The 26,312-nt window shown below is 36.1% G+C and overlaps 1 protein-coding gene across 1 annotated transcript in view; it reads left to right on the top strand.

Annotated features, from left to right (window-relative positions):
• Window positions 1-26,312, top strand: part of JHY (junctional cadherin complex regulator) — a 63,668-nt gene that overhangs the window by 26,754 nt on the left and 10,602 nt on the right. The window contains exons 3-5 of the mRNA XM_011383574.1: window positions 2,096-2,209; window positions 15,379-15,387; window positions 16,855-17,507. Coding sequence (XP_011381876.1) covers window positions 2,096-2,209; window positions 15,379-15,387; window positions 16,855-17,507 — 776 coding nt within the window. The remainder of the gene's footprint in view (window positions 1-2,095; window positions 2,210-15,378; window positions 15,388-16,854; window positions 17,508-26,312) is intronic.

Here is a 26,312-nt window from a genome sequence, read left to right as displayed (position 1 = left end):
TAAACTTCCACACTATCTATTTGCCACATATATATGTACACATACATATATATATACATGTACATATATATATATACACACACATACATATACACATATATATGTATGTATATACAGTAATTGTGATAAGTAGGCATTCAGGTAGAGATAAGACTACACCCAAAATAAAGGAAACAAAATGTTGTCTTTCTTGTGCGAGAGAAGCCACATTGAATAGTGAGGAATAAGGTTATTTTCATTGTCAAATGCTTACTTATTACCTAATATTTAATAAATATGTTTGCCTCTTCCCATATTAAATACTCATCTGCATATGAAATAAAAATAAGCAGCAAAATGAAAAACTGAACATAAACATGACAAATTCTAAATCCCATGTTCTTTCAAGTGTTACATTTTGCTGCTTCTCACACTACACAGCCCACCAGAGAAATTTAACAAAACAAGTATAAAATCCTGAATCTAAATTTTAAAATTAATCACATCGATTTAGAAAAGGGAAAACCAGTATATACAGGTGATAAAGCAGAGTGGTCAAAGGAGCTCAACCTGAATAACCTGTCCTGGGAAGAATGGCAAGGGAATCTCAAAATAGGTCCTCTAAATAAGAGCAGACTCAGAAAGGACATTGCAGTCAGCTTCTCAGAGTTTAGAGTTCAGAGTTTTCTAAAAGAGATTGACTTATTCTATGTTATTTTAGAGGGCAGAGGGGGAGAAATTACAGAAAAAATATTTCTGCTTTTATAAGGAAGAGATTTATAGCATTTAGGTTGCTTAATGATAGAATTATATATTCATTATCCATGAGATAGAGATTAAGAAATCTAACATTTTACTCCAAGGGATAGTTGAAAGGGATTATTCACAAGCCACTGTATTCTTTCCTCCTCCTCAATCTTTAAACCTATACTAATACTACCATACAGGTAACTCTCACCAGGAGACGGGGCATGTGTTTAACCAGCAAGTGGATGAACATCTACCGGGGATGGTACAGAATTACCAGAGGTTGTACTGGTTACTTCCAGAATCTTTTCCAATATTAAGATTGTATAACTTTAACTTTGCTTTCTGAAATGCTACCTGAGGGCTAGAGCGCAGAGACAATCTAATTTCTTTAAAACAGGTAGCTAATGGAGGCAATAAAAGGCCTTCATAATTTGGGGACCTAAGTCTCCTAAATAATTTGGGGACCTAAGTCTTATGTAGCTGCCCTTATCAATGGTTCCCAAACCTTGCTGCAGATTATACCCACCTTGGTAGGGAGGAGGTTATATTATATTTATATATGGGGTCACATTCAGAGCTTCTGATTTAATTGGTCTTGGATGGGACTACAGCATTGACATTTTTAAAAAGCTTCCTAGGGTATTCTAATATCTTACTAAAGTTAAAAACCACTGACCTACATCATTTCAAATTAACTGAGTGCCAAACTACAAATTCTGTAAGTCAAAGATAATATTTCTAATAAGTGAGTTCGTTTAGCAAAACTGTTAAATGTGCAGGCTCTGTAGTTAGACAGCCTGGCTCCTCTACTTACTAGCTGTTGATTCTGAACAACTTACTTAATCTCTCTGTCCCTCAGTTTTCTTATTTCCAAAAGGGGATAATAATAGTGCATACCTGATAAGATTATTGTGAAGATTAACTGATATATGCCAAATACTTAAGACAGCTACTGGCATACTATGAACATTCATGTATATTACATACTACTGTTATTTCTATTGTTATTGTTATCATCATCTTGAAGTGTATTATTTCATTTGGCATACTCAAACATTAGTTGTAGCATCTGGTTCAGATAACTGTGGAAAATTAGGTTCCCTGAGTTTGTATTGAGCATTTAAAGTTATTAGTAGTTTGACTTCAAAGCACCAATTCTCACATTGTGCCTGCAAGAGAAAACATTGTTTATTCATATTTTCCTTGGGAACAATCCAGGTCCTTGAGTACTAAGATGAATCCTTGAAATGAACTGAAAATAAAACCCAGACCTACAGGGCTTCTTTCTAGAGTACACAGACTTGAGCCCCATGGCTCTAAGACTAAACTGAATCCAATTAACGTGCTATATGTTTTACCCTCTTAGATCTCCTATCCAGACAGAGTAACTGACAAGACATCGATTCAGAATGCTGAAGAAATTGAAAATGCTGCCATCGATCTTGAAGACAAATGGCACCAAAGAGCCCAACAGCTAAAGGTTACCTGCTGGATTGAATTTTAAATGTGTTTCAAGGGTTGCTGCTGAATATAAGTAATGTTGATGACTGACATCTTGTCACTTAAGGGTTTATTCTTATACCCAAGAATAGTTACCCACCCTCCTATGGCTAAGACCGGTTTCTGCACAAATGGGCCATTGCTTGCTCAGCCAGCCAACTCCACCCATTTTCCTAAAGGTTCTCTTTCCTGGAGGAAAATCATTTTATCACTCTCTAAGTATTCAGAGTTATAACCCTATAGAGAAGAAAGGCATAAGGAAAATGCAGGGGAAAAAAATCACAGTTGCAGAATATTGTCCAAATCTGTGCTGCTCCCAAGTCTGTTTCCTTTTGGAATTGGCAGTTACATAGAGTCCCTAGATGAGGGGAACATGACCCCTAAACATGATTTCCAGAGCCTCAACGAACCCTCATTTGCAGAATGTGAAAGCCTACTAACTAGTAATTTGGTGTGATGACATCCTTTTTAGGCCATGGGTTTACTACTTTCAGATCATATGTGGTTTCAGGGAAGATTTTTGTGAAACTGTCCCTACTAACTGTTTTTCTAAAAGAATCAGGAAAAGCCCTAGCAGCTGATTTCTTCTTGAGCCAGTGTATGGAGTTATGTGGAGCAGTCACTTGTGGGCCAGGTTTTATCCCTGCTTAAGAAGGAATGAGCCTTTTGAAATCACCTAGCCTATAGAGTCTGTTGACATCATCAGTTAAAACTATTTACAGTGGTAAAAGTAATAATAAAAATAATAAGGGTCATTCCGGTTTCAGAAAAGTTAGAAAAGAGGGACTGCCCAAATCATTTTTCCTCCCCAGTGCCCTCCAGGTCACTCTTAGAGTTGCAATAAACGAAGTAAAAACTGAGAGGATGGGGACTGAAATGTCTCGTGACAGTGGGATGTAGAGGATGGGACCTATGACCAAACCTGGGAGAGAGCCTAGGGAGCTTGGTTAATGAGATGGAGAGGACAAAGGGAACACCTTAAGGCTTGCCATGCCTTATGGGTGATAGACTGGGCCAGAAGACATGAATTTCTGAGCCTTCACCTGCCATTCACTTAGGCAAATCTCAACTCCCCCCAAGGCTTAAATTTTTTCCCTATTAAATGAAGAATTGGCCAAAATGAACTACAAGGTCCATCCTAGATGCAAAATGGTTTTATGACCCTTTACTTAAATTATCACAGAAAATACATTTGAAGCATGTAAGATTCTTGCAGCCTATAGCTTCCATAAGTATCACTAAGGAAAATTGTAAGATTCTCAATCAATGATAAATAATCAAGATAAAATCATAGTGCTTGACTCATGGCATGGCTCTAGACAGAGGCAGTAAAAACTTTGTATGGAAGGAAATCAGAAGAAAGCCAGAAGAACGCTGTTTATTCTGTGCGTATTAGGACTCATTTGTGTATAACCCATTCCTGAAATGAAGACAAAGAGGAGCCAAACATCTAAAGATTGTTAGACCTAAAATGACAGCAACACAGAGTGGCCCAAGGGATGTTGCTCTTTCTTTATTCAGAAATAATTTGTCAACTGCCTGCTGCTTCCTACATGCTGGCTAGGCCCTTGGTGTGCAAACACTCCAAGTTGCCTTTCTTTTTCCTCTTTAACTACCCAAATCTGATGCTTTCTCTCTGACTCTTTCCCTCATGAAGATTTCCCAGTCTCTCCTACCCCTGTCCTCTGCCTCCTCTCTCAGCAACTGTTGTGCCTATGGTCTGGATCACATCCTCAGGACTTCTCATATTTGGCCATATCTCATTAGCTGCCTGTGTTTCTTTTGTACCAACCAATACTGAACATCATTATTGTATTTTTCTCTACACCTTGTAGCATAATGCTATGTACAAAGCTGATGCTCAATAAATACTTGACTGTTTGATTAAAGAAACATTTAAAAGTCATATAGTGAAGGTCCAAGTGAGCCAGAGGAAAGAAAGAGCAATTAGGGGGATCATTTTATAAACTATATAAATGTCTAATCAATACATTGTAAATTTGAAACTAATAATAAAATAAATTTTTTAAAAAATAAATAAAATAGAAATAATATTCGGAAAAAAAGAAAATAGGTCTCATTTGGCAATTTTTTCTTAAAAGATGACTTTAAAAGACTCTATATTCCTCAGTAAACCTACTTTCATAATGAATAGCTCTCATTGAGAAATATCCTTACATGAAATCAAAATAATTTACACAACAAATACGTATAGAGTACTTACTATATTCCAAACACTGGGCTTTAGGTGCCTAGCCCAAAAGAAATAGTAAAAAAAAAAAAAAAAACTTCAAAAAGTAAATAAAACTTGATGAAAGATTTTTTACCAAAAAAAAAAAAAGAATGGCCTCTATTCTCAAGGAGCTCAAAACTTTAGTGGGAAGATAGTTAAGTAATCATTATAATACAATAATATGAAAGTAGGTGTAAAATGCAGTGTAACTGCAAGGGGGCCTAATTCTGCTCTAAAAAGACAGGAAAAGCCTCCCTAAAATAGACAGCATTTGAACTGACCTTGGATAGATGAATCAAATATGCCAAGAGACAAATGGGGGCAAAGTTCATGAAAGCATAGTATGGCCCAAGGATTGCATATAGTGCAGTAACTATAGGAGAAAGTATGAGGGAGGGAAGTGGTATGAAATGAGGTTGAACTAGTTAGCCAGGGGCAAAAAAAGTCTTCAAATCATTCTGAATTAAAAGGACATAGTGCTTGATGAATCATTTCTATTCTTCGTGCCACCATAATTTTACTACAAGCAGCTGATTTCAAGCAGTGAGAAAGACAATAGACTATGAGTTTGAATGCTACAAAAATGATCAACAAACCTATCAATATCATGATAACAATTTGTAACAGAAATCAAAACAACGTTCCTAACTCTGAAGGCAACCAGCTAAACAAGTCATGTAGTGAGTCATCTTGTATTATTTCTTGTAGCCATTTAGCTTGTTGAGTGACCTTTTCTAATAGAGTCTATTTCTCTTGAGGTGTTTTATATATGTGGAATTGGTAGTATGAGTGATGGCACAAACTCCAACTTGTTTGGCCGGCAAATAGTCAAAGGCTGAGCAAGAGAATTTAGAGACTTTTATTGGGCAACAATAATCTTAGCCATCTTTTTGCTCATTTGTCCAATGGTGGCAGATAAATTTCTAATCATATCCCTATTGATATATATTCTGGCTCTCAGGATTATTATGCTAAGTATACTTTATCCAATACTGTCATAACCGGCAAGCCTTTTTCTTTTGGGCTTAATGATCTGTTCTTGATTCTGTTGAAACAGCTCTTTGTTAAAATAATTTGTCCTATTGAAAGGTGGGGGAGTCTTATGAATAGGTAAAGGAATAATAAATTGCCTCAATAAACAGAGTCCTTCTATTTGCCAACTGTCTAAACATCAGTGTGCCCATCCTTTAGTTGGGGGATTTTCTCCCATGCCACATATAAAAATCAATTTGGGTACAAACCACCCCCCTCCGAAGAGTATTTTTGTATATCGATTCATTCATAGGTATGACTGAGAGAATCCCTTTCAACCAAGGGTGAAACCATTTACATGTTTCCCAGAATCCATCAGGGTAGTGTGGTACTTGATGGAAGGAACAAGTTTACATAATTTGGTTACATTTTTCCTTTCAATTTTGTCATGTAGACATTTGGAGATCAAGTAAGGAAGAGATCGGGGAGGGAGCAGAGTTAAATTCAAATTTGGTGGAGATGACACGGGATAGTGACAAGCAGGGGATGGATGTCCGTGGGTCCTGATTAATGTCTACTTAAAATGTGAGGTTGATGTGGGTGGTCTGGGAAGCAGTGACATTGGCAATGGTATCGAAGTTGGTAACAGAAGCAACTAGAGGTACTTGTCTCTCATTGATTTAGGAATTTGATGACATATCCAATGATCAGTTAGACTTCCTCTTTTAGCAGCACTTTGGGAGAGTTTTTAGCAAAATATTATCTTTACAAGCATTAAAGAGAGTAATGAGAAAGAGAGAGCAGGAAGAGAGGAAAGATTGGGCTTGTTATCATGTTAACAATCTTCCCTATAATACAGTATAGTCTTATAAACAAAGATCAGCACAAAATTCGGCCTTTACGTCACATCTATAAAGGCTGATGTGATACAGGCCTAGTCCATTTTCTTAGGAACAGTCCTTTATTTCAGTTGTCAGTAGCTTCTCATCTTTGAGGAGTTTCTGATACCCAATATAGGCAGATGTGAGTGTCAGAGAGGAGGTAGATGGCCATTTATGGTCAGGTGCCTTTTTTAAATGAGAAATGTGAATCTGTGAGTTTACTCCTTTCATTTTAGCTGCACATGGATTAGTTAGTAATACTTGATAGGGTCCCTTCCAGTGGGGTTTAAAGGGAATCTTTTATTTGATGTTTCTTCCAAAGACAAAATTTCCTTTTATAAGTCATGGTCTTTGAAGTCTTCATCTCCCAAGAGCGCATTGTGAAATGTATCAGTTATTAATTTATCATTTTCTTTAAGTTGGTTAATGGGTCCTTAACAATAATGTAGAATGTCTCCTTTTAGTATGGCTGATTCATATGCCCCTCATCTAGATGAACATGGTGACCAGTAACTATTTCATAGGAGAAAGGCTGTGTTTACCAAAAGGGGTAGATCTTAGACAGAGGAACAGTATAAGGAAAACTCTTGGCCAAGGGAGAGTAAAAGCTTCTAAGAATTTAGCTAGTTGGGTTTTGACTGAACCTTTGGTATGTTCCACAAATCCAGAGGACTGGGGGTAATAAGCACAATGAAAATGTTGCAAAATAGGCCAAATATAAATAGATCGTATTATTTACCCAGTGAAATGAGTCCCTAGGTTACTATGTAATTCAGTGGGAATTCTCCAATTGGAAATTATTTTTTTCAATAATAATTTGCCTCTCATTAAGGCTGTTTCTTTCCTGCACAGGAAATGTCTCTGTGACCTATGGAGTGGTTTTCCAGGGTTATATTTTAGACAAATAGAACATCTGTTATATAGTTTATAAACTACAGTAAGAGATTTCCAACAATATTGTTTATTCCATAAAATCATTTTCTCATGTTAATTCATATACATGTTAAAGTATAAGCACTTGAACCCCTATAGGTAAGATTGGCTCCTTATTGGGTGTAAACCATATTTATTTGTCTGGGTCAAAGGTTCCCCCTTTTTGTTGCCATATTTTCTTTTCTTCTTCAGTAGCAATTCTTTGGAACTGCAAAAGAGAGTCTTTTATTGGTTTAATAGGGAACAAGGAACATTCCTGAGTCTGGACAATTTGATTGTTTAGTGCTGCCTGTTTAGCTGCAGCATCAACTAAGTGATTCCCTTTTGCTTCCATGGTGGCAGCTTTAGAATGTCCTGGAATTTTTATAATCGCCATTGTCTTGGTTGCTCTATAGCATCTAATAATTCTACAATCATTTTCCATTCTTTATAAGCTAACCTGAGGAAGTTAAGAAGCCTCATTGTTTCCATAACATTCCAAAGTCATGAGCTACACAAAAGGCATAGCAACTATCAGTATAAATATTGGCTATTTTAAGTGAAATAAATCAGATAGAAAAGGACAAGAATTTTATGATTTCACTCATATGTGAGATATAAAACAGAAAGTAGCAAATGAACAAAACAAACTCATAGACACAGACAACAGTATGGAGATTAGAAGAGGGAAAGAGAGTTGGGGAGAATGAAGAGGATAAAGGGGGTCAAATACATGGTGATGGAGGGAGACTAGACTCTGAGTGGTGAGCAAACAATGCAGTATACAGATGATGTATTATAGGACTATACACTTGAAACTTATATCATGCTATTAATGTCAGCTCCAATAAATTTAATTTTTTTAAAAGGCTAGGCAGAAATAAGTGTGTGTGTGTGTGTGTGTGTGTGTGTGTGTGTGTGTGCACGCGCGCGCGTGCGTGCTATTTGATCTTTGGCCGATTGACAAGTTTGAATTCAAGTAATTAATTCGGCTTTGGGGGAAGATCTTATTTCAGGTAAATAAGAACTTTCAATTATATCCACCAGAGAAGTTACTGCTTATCCAGCTTGGTAATGGCCCTGTCCATCTTTTAGATAAGATCCATCTGTAAACCAAATTAAGTCAGCATTATCAGTAGGTGTTCCTTGTAAATCATTCTTAAGAGCAAGAAGGTGGTCAGCAAGTAAACTACAATTGTAGATCTCTTTATTCTGTAAAGACGGTAATAAAGTTGCTGGGTTAAGATTGTTACATTGAGCTAAAATATTATTAGATGCAGAAAGTAGTACTTCATAAGAAGCCAGCTAACTGATAGAGAAGTACTGAGTTTGACAAGAGTTCAGCAAAGATTAAACAGAATGAGGAACATAAATAGTTAAAAGAAAGCCTATAACAGTCTCTTATATTTGTTTACATAACATGGCTATAGCAAGATGGCTCTCATACAAGAAGGGAGCTCTTTTGCTACTGAGTCTAATTTTTGGCTATAATACCCTATAGGTCTATGACGATCTCCATGTTACTGAGTTAAAACTCTTAAATCAATTCCTTTATTTTCATGTATAAAAGGAAAGTTTATAATTAGTGTCCCGAAGTGGGAGTTTTAGATAATTTTTTCTTTAGAGCTTTCATAGTTTATTTCCCACTGGGGGATCTATTGGATTGGATCAGGCTGATCTGATTTTAATAACATAGAGATTGAGTTATTAATAAAAACTATGGGACCCAGTTTCCCTATCCAGTCAGCCCTAGAATTTTCTTAAGCTGTTTCTTAGTTTTTGGAAGAGGAAAGGCTAGAATTCCTCTGAGTCTTTCAGTGTCATGTAGTAGTCCATCTTTAGATATAAGATGTCCCCGTATTTTATCTGGGGTAAGCAGAAGTGAAGCTTGTCTCTTGAGACCTTATGTCCCTTTATGGCTAGCTGTTGTAATAGATAAATTTTGTCCTTTTGGGAAGTTTAATAACATCCTAGAGCATAAAAGTAAATCATCCACACATTGGATTAGAGTGGAATCTCTGGGAAATTCAATATCATTTAAATCAGCCTTTAGTATTTGAGAGAAATATATGTTGGACTCTGTATATCCCTGGGGCATTACAGTCCAAGTAAATTGGCAACCTTCCCAGGTGAAGGCAAAAAGACATCAATTGTCCTTTCCTACAGAAATGCTGAAAAAGACACTACATAAATCTATTGACAATCCACAGGAATGGCAAATAATAGAGTATGTGTATTTGAGACCATGGGGTGTCCGGGAATAACAATTTTGTTGTAGCTTTGAGATCTTGTACAAATCCCCATCCTTTCCCATTGCCTTTCTTTACTGGAAGGAGTGTTACAGGGACTTGTGCATTGAATTATAAACTTTATATTTAAGTAATCTTGTATAACGGACTTAATTATAGACAGTGCATTGGGTCTTAAAAGATCCTGATGAATATTAGGTAGAGGCAAAGTATTGTCAATAGTTATTTTGATAGGAGAACCTAACTTAATCTTCCCAAATCCATACTGGAAAGAGCCCAGAGCTCCATAGGAACAGCCTGTAGCAAACATTCAGATTCAGTTTCAAGATTAGTTTCCTCTTGTTGAGGTTCCTTTAAAATCTTTATTTCCTCAATTGTTTCAATACCTAATTCATTTACTCCTAAGTACATTTTTCCTTTTTGAGAAAAGGATCATTGGTATCATGAGTTCCAAAAAAGTTTTGTCCTATCAGGTGAATTGGGGCAAATTTGACTAGTAAAAATATATGATGGCCCATAACATGCCCTAGCTGGAAGGGAACAAGTTCTAAATTGAAAACACATTGATTGGTTAGCTATCCCTACCATTTGTATAGAAGTTTTACTCTGAGGGAGAGGGCAGTTTAATTGAGTAGGGTTGAGAACAGATAAAGTAGCTCTGGTATCTATAAGGGCCTTAGTAGTTTATGATAGTTTCAGTTTCTACTAAAGTATTGAGGAGCAGAAGGGGAAATACCCTCTTGTAATCCTTGGAGCAGCCTTATGCTTGCTTCTGTTTCTTTTCTTTTTCAGTTTTCTGCAGTCTTTCTTAAGATGACCTGGCTTGTTACAGTGATAATAGGCTCTCCTGTTCCCTTGTTGAAAAGGCCTTTGGGGAGGTCTGACCTGATTGCTTAATTGTTGGAACTGTAAAATCATGGTTTTAGTAGCTTTATCCTTTTCTTTCTTTTGGATAGTTTTAGATCACTGATCAGCCAGAATTGCTAGCTTATTGGTATGCATTGTAGGCCAGTTTAATTTATGATGCTATTTAATCAGAATTATAAGCTCTTCATCTAATCTCTCCAAAAATGGCAACTTTTGGTGATTATTAAAATTGTCTAGAGATAGTCCTGAATGTTGTTTGAAAGTTTTCTTAAAGCATTCAAAGAAATCAAGGTCTTCACCTACATTGCTATATTTTAGTCCAGTCTATTTTGAGAGGAAAAATCTCAGGAATGGCTTTGGTCAAACTGATAACCTAATTCCCTGTATTTATCCAGGTCTGTTTCTCTTTGCCTTAAAAAAATCTTCTATAGGTTTTTACTAGCAAGCTTTATTTAACTATTCTGTTGCCTTACTCTAAGAAACCAATAGGTATATCAGTTAAAACAGATCTGAAAAACCAGAATCATGTGTTCTGAGAGTTAAATCAAATTCCTTAGCAAATCCGATGGGGGCTTGGAGGGAATCAGGAAAATCTTTAAAGTCCTTAATTCTGTTCTAATCAAAAAAATATAAATTATTGCTGGTTCTCCCCTTCCTGAGACTGGCTTTTCCGTAAAGGGAGCCACCAGAATTTCTGGTCTTTCTAGTTGGTTTGGCTATTTTTAATTTCTTTTGCAGTTGGTGGAGGTGGAGGTAGCAGAGAAAGAAGAGAGGAAACAGGAGTGGGTGGAGGAAGGGAAGGGAATTCCACACAGGGAAGCTCTGAGAGTGAAGGATATAGTGGAGTAGTTGGAGAAGTGGGAGGAGTGTGTTGGCAGTGAGTCGCTTTGGAAGCCCTTTTTAATTCAGAGACAGTCTCTAAAATTTTCTTATTAACTTCCTGAAGGGAAGAGAGTTTATCTGTCCGTCCTCTTGAGGCTTCTAATTTCCAGTCAAAGTAAGCTTCCCATTCATTTTGTGTAATTTAGAGCTGGCTTTTTCCAATTGTGCATAAAAATCAATTTGCATGTATCAAAAGGTCCCCATTTTGACCATCTTAAGCTAAGATCATTTTTAGTTAAATCTTACCATTTCTGTAAATACTTACAAGTGAAAGCTCTATATGAATTGTACACAAATCTCCAGGAGTAGTAATAGGTTTTAGTTTCCTTTTGAGATCTATAGAATCTGAACAAGCTTCTAGAGATATGTTGTGGGTTGCAGTGTGCTGCTTGTGGATTAAATTCCTTGGGGTTTTTACCTCCTAAGTAGCTTGAACCCTCTTATGTGCCTTGGTCTCTCTCTCTCTCTCTCTCTCTCTCTCTCTCTCTCTGGCTGTCTAATATAACCATGAGGACTCAGAGCACTGGATGACCAGTCCTCATGTACATGTTCCCAAACAAGTCAATTAATTACGGTATATTGGAATTATCTATAGAACTGCTTCCTGCCTTGAGATTTCCCAGGCACCCCCACAGTGATTCTTTAGTCACCTAAGAACTCTCAAAATTTGGGCTGGTGGGAGTAGGTGTCTCTTTTCTTTGGTGCTGAATGAGTTCAGTCTTTCATTTAACTAGCAAAGATTTTTTTGTTGAGACTCTCAGAGAGCAATCTCAATTGAAAGACCGGAAACATAAAAACAGACACCCCTTCATCTTTTACCTGGGTTAATTTGAATTCAGCCAACCCTTATCTTTTAGTGCCACCTCGAGGATTGTCTTAGAACAGCTCAAATAAAGTCAGTCCCTACAACCAAAAGCAGAAGGTCCAGGATTCCAGAAGAGAACTCAGCCAAGTTTGCCCAATGTGAAGTGGGGAACCAGTAGGGCATAAAGGGCCCTCGCTAGTATCTAGCACCAGGCCTGAGTCCACAAAGTGATCCTGGGTGGTTTTCTTTGGAATCCTGCATACAGGACCAAATAGATGTCAACAGAAGAAATTCCAAACATTGAGAAATAAAAAAGGGGATTTAGAGTTTATCCGAGCCTAGGCTGAAGGCCAGACCTGAAAGTAAACTCTAAGTTTCTAAGTGTCTGATTAGTGGTACCAATACCACTCGGGTAAAAAAGGAGGGCTCTGGTACTGGGCTCAAAGTGGGAAGGGCATGAGGACAGGGGTAGACCTAATGTTAAGTCTGATGTGGCCTGTAGGGAGGAGATGAACACAGAACTGATCTGAGCACAGAATACAGGAGAAATGTCTGAGTTAGTACATACATTGGCATCATTAGAATTCACTAGTGGATTGAAACTGTCAGAATTGCTGAGATGCTCCAAGAATTGTAGGCAGTGGGAGAAGAGGGGACAGGGCCCTGTAGACAATGGCAAAATTTAAGGGTGAGCAGAGGCAAAGGAAGAGAGCAGAAGGTGAGAGACTACAAAAGCGTTGCCAGATAGGTAGAAAATCGACCAGGATGGAATAGTCTCATGGAACTGGAGACAGGAAACTTTAAAGAAAGAGAAATCAGTGGGCAAGATCAAACTCTGCAGAGAAGACAAGTAAAAAGGTGTCATGAAAAGAGAATGATATATGCAACTCATACATGCAAGTTGCAAATTATTTAGAAGAAACTAAATAGCAATAACACAAACAATAACAACATAATGATATATATGTAAATTTGTATATCTATATAGAGAGAGACAAAGAAAGGGAATGGTGAAATGTGGCAAAATGTTAAAAACTGGTGGATCTCTGTAAGGATATTTGGGAGCCCTCTGTGCTATTCTTACAGTTTTTCTGTAAATTTAAATAATTTTGTAAGTTTTAAAAAATAAAAAGTTAAAGAAAAAGGTACTCATGGGATTTAGCAACTAAGAGGTTCTTGGTGGTCCAAGCAGAGCAGTTTCAGTGGGATGGTTTGAATAAATGCTCTGCTGCGGATGTAGAGTTCAGAATAAGAGATGAGGAAATGAAGACCGGTACAGCATACATTTTCAAGATGCGTGGCTGTGGATTCAGAGAACGAGATCAAGTGAGGAAGTCTATTATTTTTGTAATAGAAGAGACTTAAACACATTTATATGCTGGAAAGAATGAGATACTAGAGATAGGGCTAGGAAAGAAAGAAAGTATGCCAGAAACAAGGTCCCTGAGACAATTTAAGCCTATGTATTTTTATTTTTAAAATACTGGAAATTGATGGTCACCATCATCATTTTCTATGTAAGTGTCTTATACATGCTTAAGATGTTTATTCAAGCCAAGTAATCCCTCTTCTGTTTAGCTTTCCACATAAGTCTTGTCCTGAATCATTTTGTGCTCCCCTGGGAATCTTCACGGGTTTTACAAATCCCACTTCCGTTGTGTACCCAGAACTGGACACAATACTCGGCTAAATGTCTGACCCTTGCTGGCCACTGCAAGGGAGCACACTCCCACTAGCAGAAGATCCTTCCCATGCAAGGAGCATGTTGTCAATAAAAGAAACAGCAAGTTCCCCAATTAAGTAAAGCTTTAAAAGGATGAAATAGAATGTTTTCTTTCTTGCCACTTAAATTACTCTTGACTTTCTAGGAAAGGAAAAGGAATGAAGGTGTAAAAATGTGTAGGATCTTTGACTAATTAATCTGAAAGTCCTTGTAATCACATCCTAAGTAATCTTCCCACCCTTCCAAAGAGCCGTTATTTTGGTTTTGCTTCCAGACTATCAATATAGCTATGCTTCTTTTTCTCATCTGCACAGAGTCCTTCCTTACTAATGCTAAAAATTAGAGCCAGTTGATATGTATGTTGTAAATTTTCTTAATATTATCAGATGAAATTTGTAATCCAAGCTCAAAGTATGCATGCTTTATTGTTAATAAACACAGCAGGAACTTCTGTATGTATGTCAGAGCTAATCCTGGAGCCCAGACACAACCCTCAGGACTCCAGGCTTGATCAGGGTAACTGCCAAAGAAGTAGAAAGCTATATGTGTGCTCACCTTAAGAGCAAAAATGGCTTTTGTTTTAAAGCGGATGAACTTCTTGGTTGAAATCAGAGCGCACATTCTCCCCTCTGCTTATGCCATATAAACAAGAAAGCTGCCTTTCACAGGTTTGGCGGCAAACTTCCCTCGGATGGCACAGTATGAACAAATGTTAATAACTGAGCATGGGCCTTACTAAGAAATTATCATCCCAGCACTAGTCATCAGGATTCTCCGATGCTAACATTCCAGCCAAAGGACCCTGCTCTGTGTGTGCCGGGAAAACCTACTGCCATTAAGCAGTTATTCTGAGTGCATGTAGTATGGGCCGATTGTTCGTGTTGATAACAAAAGAACCCTAGTGAGAGCAGGATGAAATAGAGGATTTCAGTGCTGATGGAGATTAAATAGCCTGAGAATGGCTTTGTATATTAACTTCAGGGAACTCAGGTCTTGCCACCTAAAGAGTGACACCTGATGCCTCAATTGTAGGGTAATAAATCTTCAGTAAACCACAGATCTCAAGTAGGCTGCTGGGAAGGTGAGAGAAATCACATCAAGCCCGGAAATGTCTTCCTTTCTGGGGACCAAAATGCCATCTCTGGGCACTTACATTTACGTGAATAGAGGATTTAACACTAGAGACAATTGAAGCTTCATAAAATGATGAGTACTTGGCCTTGTTGACAAAGCACCCTCTGAAGAGTACTATTATAATCTGAATTGTTAGCAGCAAAGGACTAAATAACATGATTAAAACCAAGTGATAACCCAAGATTTGGGGTCTGGTGCCCTAGAAAAAAATTCCTGATAGGTTTTTTTTTTTTCTTTTTTGGTTGGAATGAGAAGAATGAACTGTCAGACGGCAGCAGAAAAAGAGTTTCTGGTCACTTATTTTTCTAGCAATTAAAATGCTGAACAAATATTGGAAAGAATGACATTATCCACATCAACAGCAAAGGCAGTCTTTTTTTGCCCTTCGAAAGGAGCCCCTACATTTCATGAATACATTGATAAGATTGTAAAATAATCATTTCTTCTGGGTCTACTACAAGGAAGAATGCTCTTGGGCTATTTAGTTGCAGAACTATCTCGCCCACATTTCCCATGCAGCTCAATATACTGCATGGAAGGAAGAACCTTTCTTGATTGAAATACAGGAAAGGAAGTTTTCTTTTTTGGAGTAATACAGGTAAAACTTAGAATCTAGAGGAGCTAATCAGACCTAGACAATCCTTTAGAAAGTTCAAATTCTAAGGAGAATACTCTAAGGAGAATACTCTAAATTTAAATACTCTAAATTTCAAATTATAAGTCATTCTTACTTTAAAATCTGGCATAAGAAGTAATATCACATATTACTGTTTTAAGCAGTCTCGACTTTATCATTACAATGAAATTTCATTCAAAATAAAATATTTACAGGAATAGGATGAGTTAGTGATTATATAAAAAAAGTGAAATAAAAGTTGAACTCATTGTAATACTTTGATCATTCTTCACAGCAAGCTAAAACAAACAGCTTAAGCAAAAACATGATTTATTCACTTCAAGGTTTTTTCTCAAATGAGCCAGGTAACTTGCATTTTTCGATTAACATTGCATGGATACAGACCATAGAGATTTTTTTTAATGTGTGTTAAGAAAGGAAGAAATGTTACAGTTATACAACATGCTAATGCATATGGTTATCTTACTGTTTTCAGCAAGCATTTAATCATTCTTTCCAAAGGTCTCTTAACTCAGCTAGTTTTTCACAAAGTAATGAGTGCTTTATTCTTTGGAAATAATTCCTAATGGTTTAGCACAATATAGTTACATAGTGTATCTATTATATTGGGAGTACATTTTATTGTTACAAGGCTTTGAAAGGCATGAAGACTTGTGAAATTGAAATTTTTCCCCCAGATGTTTGATTGCCTAAGTATAGGCTATAGTAAGGAAGAGAATCCAAACAACTCTTGTGATTTCACAGATGCCGTCTGTATCACAGTACAGACTTTTATAATCCTCTGAATAAAATCTAATTTAGTTCATCTGATGAAAAGGTCATTTCTAACTTCTGAACTATATGAGTAAGAAGATCGTATTTCATACTAAACTTGAACTTGGTTGGTAAAGCAAATCATTGATGTTCTTTTTGGTTAAGATTTTTTAAATAGCGATCTTAGTTAAAATAAACTTTGATATTTTGATATACATTTGCACTCTTTGTACATAGCTCTTTAGTGGTAAATCTACTCCCCCTCCCCCAACCTTGGTAACACTTCATTTTATAACATTTTAAGTCAAAGACTTGCCTTTAATATAAAGCCCATTCTAAATTCTATTTCTTTCTAGAAAATTCATAATCTGAAATTGCCAAGAGGTATCACCAGCTAATCACTTTCTCATTGCCTGAAATTAGGAAAGGACACTTTGAACTCTTAATCTCCTTTCAATTCCATGATCACCTTCCTAGAAGTCTCAACTCCCAACTTGAAAAATACTAATTTAAAATTTGTGAAGAGTGCCAATCTTTTAGCTTTACATAACCAAAAGTATCTTGTTGGAATTAACAGGAACACTCGTCTCGATATGAAAGTACGAAATCACATAACGTACCAAGAGGTCCATCTTCTGAAACAGCCAATGGCCAACAACCTGCCAGAAGACCAGCCAAGTACAAGATTCAAAAGCAGCAGAAACACAATAATGGCTTGAAGTCTTTGGTGACTGAAGAGCTGGTTGTCAGTCAAGGAAACCAGAATAACACTCCTAGACAGCAACAAAACCAAAATAAGCCTTTTGATACTTCAATAAAACATGAAACAATTGTGATTATGAATGCCCCCAACAATGATTTGCAACGCTCAAGTGCACTTAGGAGCCAGGATCCCAAAGTAACCTCCAATAAATATGCTCTACCACCACAGGCTTTTGACAAGGTATTATATAAAAACTCTACTGGATATCACTCAGTGATGAATTTTAATAAAGGAAGAGGACACGGAGACCACGAAGAGAAAAGATTTTCATACCAGCAGCTACACATCAATGCTCTATCCAATATGGACTTGAACTACCTTAATGAATCTACTATGAGACAAGCGCCCCTGAGCCAGAAAGGCTCCCAGTCTGTTTCTAACATAAATGTTAATGGAGTAACTGAAAATAAGAAGCAACCTGAACAAACTTATATGGAGAAAAAATATAAGAACTTGGAAATATTATGGTAAGAATTTCTTTTTCTCAGGTGGTTTTTTTAGAGAAGAAATGAGAGATTGCTGGAGAAAGACAGGAGAGGGAGAAAGAGAAATGGGAAAGGGGAGATCATAGAGATGGTCACAATTAGAGGAAAAATTTACCTAACAACATCCTTGGCTCTGATTTCCACCTAAATTAGTCCACTTTGTATGTATTTATTTTCTTTTCCCCTGTTTCGCCTACTTTTTCACTGTCATTAAACCAGAGATTGGAGGGAGAAGAGAAGGACAGTGAGACCTAATCAAAAAAGCTCACTATATTTTGAGGGTTACAATACTGTTTGGTGGAAACAAATTACCTCCAACACTGTTATGGCCTATCCTAAAAAAAAAAAAAAAAAAAAATCTAAAATACAGAAAAATATATATGCACAAAAATGTCATTTACAGAAATGACAATAATCCAACAATAAAGAGATGTCTGTGTAAATTGTGATATTTAATATCATGTAACCATTAAAACTATGGTCATGAAGAAATACTTCTATAAAAAGAAAATAGTAAGATACAAAGTTACACTAAAGAGTATGAGCTCTACTATATTAAAATGTGCACAAAAGAAGAAAAATGCACCAAAATGTCAATAGTGATTATCTCTGGCAAGTGAGATTAGGTTTATTTTCAATTTCTTCCTTATACTTTCTGAATTATTCAAATTCCCTATAATGGAGCTGTATTACTTCTTATCAGAAAAAAAGGAAAGTTACTTTTAAAAGCACTTCAGGGGATATTTCTTGATGTCATTCAATTAAAGGTGTTTATTACACACCTAATACATGCTGAATATAGTGCTAAAAGCCTACAGAAAATGCAAAAGTAGTATGATGCGTGGGTTCCTTCAAGGAGCTTACTTGAAAGTAGAGAGACAATCATACACATATGAATTGATCAGAAGACATTTAAGTGCTACACTTAGAGGTATGGAATGTACATTCATTAAAATTCAGAGTTAGCATCCTAGAGATTGTGATAGATAACAGGCATCCTTGTATTTTTTTCCCTGACTTTAGAGGGAGAACTAATAACATTTTTACCACTAAAAAGAATATTTAATTTTTGGTAGAGAGGGACGATAGGGAAGAAATTTCCTCCCATTCCTATTCCTTTTGCAAAGAACTTTTATCATAAATGGTCATTTAATTTATCAAATACTTTTTCTGAATCAATTAAAAATTTTCTCCTTTACTCCTTTAATGTGGTTAAATATATCAACATTTTCTAATGTTACACCATCCTTTTATTCCTAGAATTAACCCAAGTTGTCATACTGTATTTTTTTGTTTGATTTGATTTGTTAGCACTCTATTTAGGATTTTAAATTCACATGCATAAAGTGAGATTGGCTTAAAATTTTCCTCTCTGCCACTGACCCTATCTAGATGTGTTATCAAGATTATACGAGCCTTATAAAATGAGTTGAGAAATATTTCCCCATTTTACATCCTCTGGGATACTTCATATCCAATTGAAATTATCTATTACTTAAAGGTTTTATAGAATTTTCTTGTAAAACTATTTAGACCATGTGTATTTTTTGTTTGGCATTTTGTTGTTGTTTGTGGGTAGATTTTCAACATTAACCAACTTACATTTATTGCGATACTCATATATTTGAATTTATTTCAACCATCTTAATTTATCCTTTCTAATCACTCTTTTTCTGTGTCTTTTATATCTTCTATTTACTTTTTCCCTCTACTGATTTGAAAATACACATTTTCTTTCTATTTTTTTAACTTACATACTTAACGAGTCTAGTATTAAATGAATATTTCTATTCTCCTCCAGAATACAAAATCATTTGATTGTTATAATTCAATCACTCTTTCTGCCATACATATTATTTTTGTCCAGCATCTTGTCTAGCACTTTTATCTCCAAAATTAATTATTGCTTTTATTATTGTCATATAGAGAAAATGGTTTTAGATTTAAATAATTGTATATCAATGTGTTTGCCTCATATTCTCTCTTCCATTTTCTTTCTTCCTGAAGTAGGTTCTTTAGAAGTTATTTCAAGTGTATGTCACTGGTAAACTTATCTGAAATTACTTTGCCCTCTACTTTTAATTATAGTTTAACCTGGTAAACTATTAAACTCTTTAAAAACATTATTTTTCTATCTCCTGGTTTCTGCGTTTATTTTAAAAGTCTTTTGCTGATATAATTATCATTCCATTTGTTTTTATCTTTTTTTCTCTTGTTTGCTTTTTAAATTTCATTATTAGTTTCAAGTATACAGTATGTTGGTTGGACATTTATATAGTTTATGAAACGATCCCCCCGATTACTCTATTACTCATCTGGCTCTACACAGAGTCATTACATTAATGCTGACTGCATTCTCTATGCCATGGTCCCTATCCCCGTGACCATCTCTCAACTACTAATTTGTACTTCTTTAGCCTTTCACCCCTTTCTCCCTTCACCCCTCTTCCTTTTGGCAGTCACCATATTGTCCTCTGTATTTGTGAGTCTGTTTTTGATTTATTTGTTCTTTTTGTTCCTTAGATTCCACATATAAGTGAAATCATATGGTATTTATCTTTCTCTGCCTGACTTATTTCACTCAGCGTAATAACCTCTAGGTCCATCCATGTCATCGCAAATTGTAGGATTTCATTTTTTAATGGCTAAGTAATATTCCATTGTATATATGAACCATAACTTCTTTATCCAATTGTCTGTCGATGGCATTTAGGTTGCTTCCATATCTTGGTTATTGTAAATTGAGCCATGAACATAGGGTGCATAGATCTTTACGAATTATTGGTTTTCTTTGGATAAATGCCCAGAAGTGCAATTGCTGGGTCAAAAGGTATATCTATGTTTCATTTTTTGAAAAACCTCCAGACTGTTTTCCATAGAGGCTGTACCAATTTACAATCCCAACAGTGTATGAAGGTTCCCTTTTCTCCACAATCTCGCCAGTACTTGCTGGTTTTTGACTTATTAATGATAGCCATTCCGATGGGTATCAGGTGAGATCTCATTTTGGTTTTAATTTGCATTTCTCTGAGCATCTTTTCATATGACTGTTGGCCATCTGTATTTCCTCTTTGGAGAAATATCTGTTCAGGTCTTCTGCCCATTTTTTAATTGGATTGTTTGGTTTTTGTTGTTGAGTTGTATGAGTTCTTTATATATTTTTGGATATTAACCCCTTATCTGAGGTATCACAGGCAAATATCTTCGCCCATTCAGTAAGTTGTCTTTTCATTTTGTTGACAGTTTCTTTTGCTATGTAAAACCTTTTTAGTTTGATGTAGTTTCATTTGTTTATTTTTTCTTTTGTTTCCCTTACCCGAGGAGACATATTCAAAAAGAAATTACTGGTAGCAGTATCAGAGAGTTTACTGCCTATCTTTTCTTCTAGAAGTTTTATGGTTTCAGGTCTTATATTTAAGTCTTTAATCCATTTTGAGTCTATCCTTGTATATGGTGGATGAAGGTGGTCCAGTTTCTTTCTTTTCTTTTTTTTTTTTTTTGCAATTATCTGCCCAGTTTTCCCAGCATGATTTATTGAAGACACCATCTTTGCCCCCATTGTATATTCTTACCTCCACTGTCATATATTAAATGAGTATATAGACATGGATTTATTTCTGGGCTCTCTATTCAATTCCATTGATCAGTGTATCTGTTTTTATGCTAGTTTCATGCTCCTGTGATTACTGTAGACTTGTAGTATAGTTTGATATCAGGTAATGTGATACCTCCAACTTTGTTCTTCATTCTCAAGATTGCTGTGGCTATTCAGGACCTTTTATAATTCCATATAAATTTTTGGATTATTTGTTCAAGTTCTCTGAAAAATGCCATTGGTATTTTGATATGGATTGCATTGAATCTATAGATTGCTTTGGGTAGTATGGCCTTTTTAATGATGTTGATTCTTCCTGCCTATGAGCATGGTATATGCTTCCACTTATTTGTATTTTCAATTTCTTTTTTAATGACATAATTTTCTGAGAACAGATCTTTTACCTCTTTGCTTAATTTGGTTACTAGGCATTTTATTGTTTTTGATGCAATTGTAAATGGGATAGTGTTCTTAATTTCTCTTTCTGAAAGTTCATCATTGGTGTATAAAAATGCCATTTACTTCTGAATATTAATTTTGCATCCTGCTACTTTACTGAATTCATTAATTAGTTCTAATAGGTTTTTGTTTTTGTTTTTTTTTTTGGTGGAATCTTTAGGGTTCTCTATATACAGTATCATGTCATCTGCAGATAATGACAGTTTACTTTTTCCTTTCCAATTTGGATATCTTTTATTTCCCTTCCTTGTCTGATTGTCATAGCTAGGACTTTCAATTCAATGTTGAAGAGGAGTGGTGAAAGTGGGCATCTTTATCTTATTCCTGTAAGGAAAATGCTTTTAGTCTTTCTCCATTGAGTATATTAGCTCTACATTTATTATATATGGCCTTTATTATTTGAGATATGTTACTTCTATTCCCACTTTGCTGAGATCTCGTTGGCTTCAAGGGTCTCTCCTTTGATTTTTTGTTTGTTTGTTTAAGGCTTTTTTAAATTTAATTTTATTATTAGTTTCAAGTATACAGTTCATTGCTTAGACATTTATATCATTTATAAAACAATCCCTCTCCTCCTTCCCTCCTCTGGCTCTCCACCTAGTCATTACATTAATGCTAACTGCATTCTCTATGCCATTCTCCCAATCTCTGTGACCATCTATCAACTACTAATTTGTTCTTCTTTAACCCTTCACCCCTTTCTTCCAGTCCCCCAACCCCTTCCCCTCTGGCCGTCCCCAGATTGTCCACTATATTTATGAGTCTGTTTTTGATTACTTTGTTCTTTTTGTTTCTTCTTTTTATTCCGTCTTTATTGAAATATAATAGACAATTAGTTGCTTGTATTTCCACTGTACAATTCAATAAGGTTTTTTTCCAATTATAATTGGTATACAATAATATTCCAGTTTCAGTTGTATAGCATACTGATTAGATAGAGATCCACATAACTCATAAAGTGATCACCCCTCTAAATCTAGTACCCCACTTCCCCCTTACATATTTATTCCAACATTATTAACCATCTTCCCCATCCTACACTCTACATCTCCATGTCTATTCTGCAACTATCTATTTGTACCTCTTAATCCCTTTGCCTTTTTTTTGTCCTCCCAACTCCTCTCCCATCTAGTAGCCCTCTAAATATTCTCTCTATCTATAAGTTTATTTGTTTTCATTGTTGTTAATTTTGTTCTTTAGATTCCACAAGTATGTGAAATCATGCAACATTTGTCTTTCTCTATCTGACCCATTTCATTCAGTGTAATACCCTCTAGGTCCATCAAGGCAGTATCTTTTTCCATTCCCTTCCTTTTAGTCTGTGTGTGTCTTTTAATCTGAAGTGAGTCCTTTGTAGGCAGCATATATAGGGGTCTTGTTTTCTTATCCATTCAGCCACTCTATCTTTTGGGTGGAGCACTTAATTCTTTTCCCTTTGAGGTACTTGTCAGTAGAAATGTAGTTGTTACTATTCTTTATTCCAGTTTTTGATACATGTTTTTTCTTCTTAAAGAAATCCCTCCAACATTTCCTGTAATATTGGCTTGGTGTTGATGAATTCCTTTAACTTATTTTTGTCTGGGAAGCTCTATCTAACCTTAAACTCTAAATGATAGCCTTGCTGGATAAAATATTTTTGGTTGTAGATCCTGGGTTTTCATCACATTGAATATTTTGTGCCAAGCTCTTCTATTCTGCATAGTTTCTTTTGATAAATCAGCTGCCAGTCTTATGGGAGCTCCCTTGTAGGTAACTAACTGCTTTTATCTTGCTGGTTTTAAGATTCTCTCTTTGTATTTAACCACTGGCTTTTTAATTATGATGTGTCTTGGTGTGAGCCTCTTTGGCTTCTTGGTTTTTGGGACTCTCTGAGCTTCCTGAGATTTTATGTCTATTTCCTTTACCAGGGTGGGGAAGTTTTCCATCATTATTTCTTCAAATAGCTCTTCAATGTCTTCTTTTATTTCCGGTACTGCTATGACACAGATATTTTTACATTTAATAGTGTCCCATGGGCTCCTTAAATTATTATTATAATCTTGGCTTCTTTTTTCTTGCCATTCTGATTGAGTGTCCTTGGCTTTCCCATCCTCTATATAGATCATTTGATCCTCTTCTTTATTCACTTTGCTTATTCCATTTAATATACTTCTCATCTCAGATAATGTGTTCTTCATTTCTGATTATAATTTCCATTTTCATGTTTATGTTTTTTATCTCTTTTTGAAGTTCTCACTGAATTCATCTACACTTCCCCTAAGTTCATTGAGCATCTTTATAACTAGTGTTTTGAACTCTTTATCTGTTAGATTGCTTGACTCCAGTATTTCTGGATCTCTGTTCTGTTCTTTCTTTTGGTTTCTGCTTTTTTGTCTTCCCAATTTGGCTGCTTTTCTGTGTCTGTCTCTATGTACTAATCAAAGCTCTTAAGTCTCCCAGTCTTATTAGTACAGCTTTGTGTGGTAGGTGTCCAGTGGCACAGTCCTGAGAGGGGTTCAGCTGCAGGCCAGGTTTAGCCCCAGACTGTGCCCCTCCAGGGCCACCTGTTAAGATTCAGCAAGCAATCCACAGATGCTGTGCTTGTAGTTGCCTCAAAAGGCCCCAATAGAAACCGAGACCAGCTGCCACCAATGTAAGTCTAGGCGCTGCTCAGCAAGGGGCATCTGACTAAGTGAGGACACACCTGGATGTGGCTTGGGGCAGGGGCCCACGAGTTGAGGGAGGCAGGGTTTCATGGAATCCTCTGGGCAGAGTGACCTCTGTTATCCAGTTTGAAGACGTCTCCGCTGGCGCTGTGTCTGCTCGCTGGGAGCAGAGAGGGCTCAACAGAGGACCAATGGATACCACCAGCACTTCTGTACAGAGTGAGTCTCACCTTGACCCTCACTCTGACAACTCAGTGTCCCCTTGTAAGTCTCTGGTGCCCACCCTGTGCAGCCAAACCTGCACTGGTGCTCACAGTGAGCAGGTCTGTCACTGGTAAAGTCCACTCACAGACACGGCCCCTTTAAGAGGAGTCTGCCACTGCCACAGCCTCCGTCTCACTCAGCCACTTGGGATCGGGCTGCCTCGCATCCTCGCCCCATCCTACCTTCTGCCATTGCAGGTGATTTCTTAGACTTCTCCCTAGTTTTACGGCTTGTTCATCTAGATCCCAGGTGATTTTCCTTGCTGTTTGCTTCTTGCTTCTGTCACAACTTTGATTTGGTCTCCAGAGGGATGAACAGAGCCTCTATTATCTACACCATTTTTTTTGTCTCCTTTGTTTTTAATGTTCTGAAGTTTCACTGTGATTGGTGTATGAAATTTTTAATCTTGCTTGTTATCTTGTTTGTGATTCCTAAATCTAAGGATTCATCTCTTTCAAAAAAAATCTGAAAAAATACCACCCATTTTCTCTTTGAACATATCTTCCATATTTGTTCTATTTTTCCTCCAGAAATACCAAATAGGTGTATATTAGATTCTCTTATTCTAGACTCCATGTCTTTTTAACTGTTTTTTATTTTCCAGCTTTTATCTTTCTGTGCTTCTGAGAAATTTTTTCTGATAAATTTTCCAGTGCAATAATTTTCTCCAGCTGTTCAAGTCATAAATTTCAACGATGGTATTTTTCATGTCTAGAATTTCTATTTGGTTTTGACTAAAACCTTATCCTTTTTTTCCAAATGTTTCCCAGAGTTTTGACTTCTTCTTTTACGTCTTTGATAATTTCAAACATGCTTACTTTATAAATGTTATCAGATACTCTGTCATCTGATTTTTTTTTAGAAATATACGACTGCTTTTTGTGTGTGTGCATGTTTGTCTGCTGACTCATACTTGGGAGATTATTTCCTCATATGTTCTAGAATTCTGGATTGTGAACTTAAATTTATCAGTCTTGTCTGTAGATACCTATGTAGACTTGGGTGGGAGGGTGTCCCTCCACATAACTTTTATATTTGTTTCTGCCAGATATTACAGGTATCCCTCCTCCCAGATCATTTTTATGTTAATTTCTTGATGTTTGATTCCCATGATTATGTAGGTAAGGTAAATTTGAACCCCAAATATTGTTCGAAAGAAATTTACAGGGATTTTTTTTTTTTTTCAATTAATAGCCTAGACCAAGACACATAGGCTTGCTTTGTTGTTTTTCAAGGCTGGCGAATGAGTTTTTCACTAATTCACCTTTTTATTGAGGATGTAGCTCTTCAAGGGTTACAGACTTTATGCAGGCATCTCAGTTCTGATTCCCTGCTCCACATGGGGCCAAGATCTCACATATCCCATACTAGTGTTAAATGTTAAAACTCAAGCTCTTGGGTCCAAAACTCCTACCAAGAAAGCTATAGCTTTAGCTTATCCAAAATCTAATTTAGTTGTTTTTTTGGTTTTTTGGGTTTTTTTTTTGGTTTGGGGAGTTGGTGTTTTTTTTTTTTTTTAGTTTTTGGTCTTTGAAAATTCCCTGCCTCTCTTAGAAATTCAAGTAAATATTTAAAAGGGTGTTTGTTTAATCAACATTTTCAGGTATTTTGGAGTGGGAAGTTTTAGTTTTCAAAATGGCGGGGGTTTTTTTCTTATTTTGAATGCACTAAATGAAAGTTCTAAATAGGAGCTAGAATATCCTAAAGCAAAAAACAGGAGCATTTTAAGATATGAGAAATTAATGTGTTATGAAAAGATTAAGGTAATGATCATTAATTTGATTTAGGGAGTAATAAGTACATCAAATTAATGGTTCATAAAGA

This window comes from Pteropus vampyrus, unplaced genomic scaffold (assembly GCF_000151845.1).
Source record: "Pteropus vampyrus isolate Shadow unplaced genomic scaffold, Pvam_2.0 Scaffold528, whole genome shotgun sequence".
Classification (NCBI taxonomy): Eukaryota; Metazoa; Chordata; class Mammalia; order Chiroptera; family Pteropodidae; genus Pteropus; species Pteropus vampyrus.
This window is presented reverse-complemented; position numbering and strand designations above follow the sequence as displayed.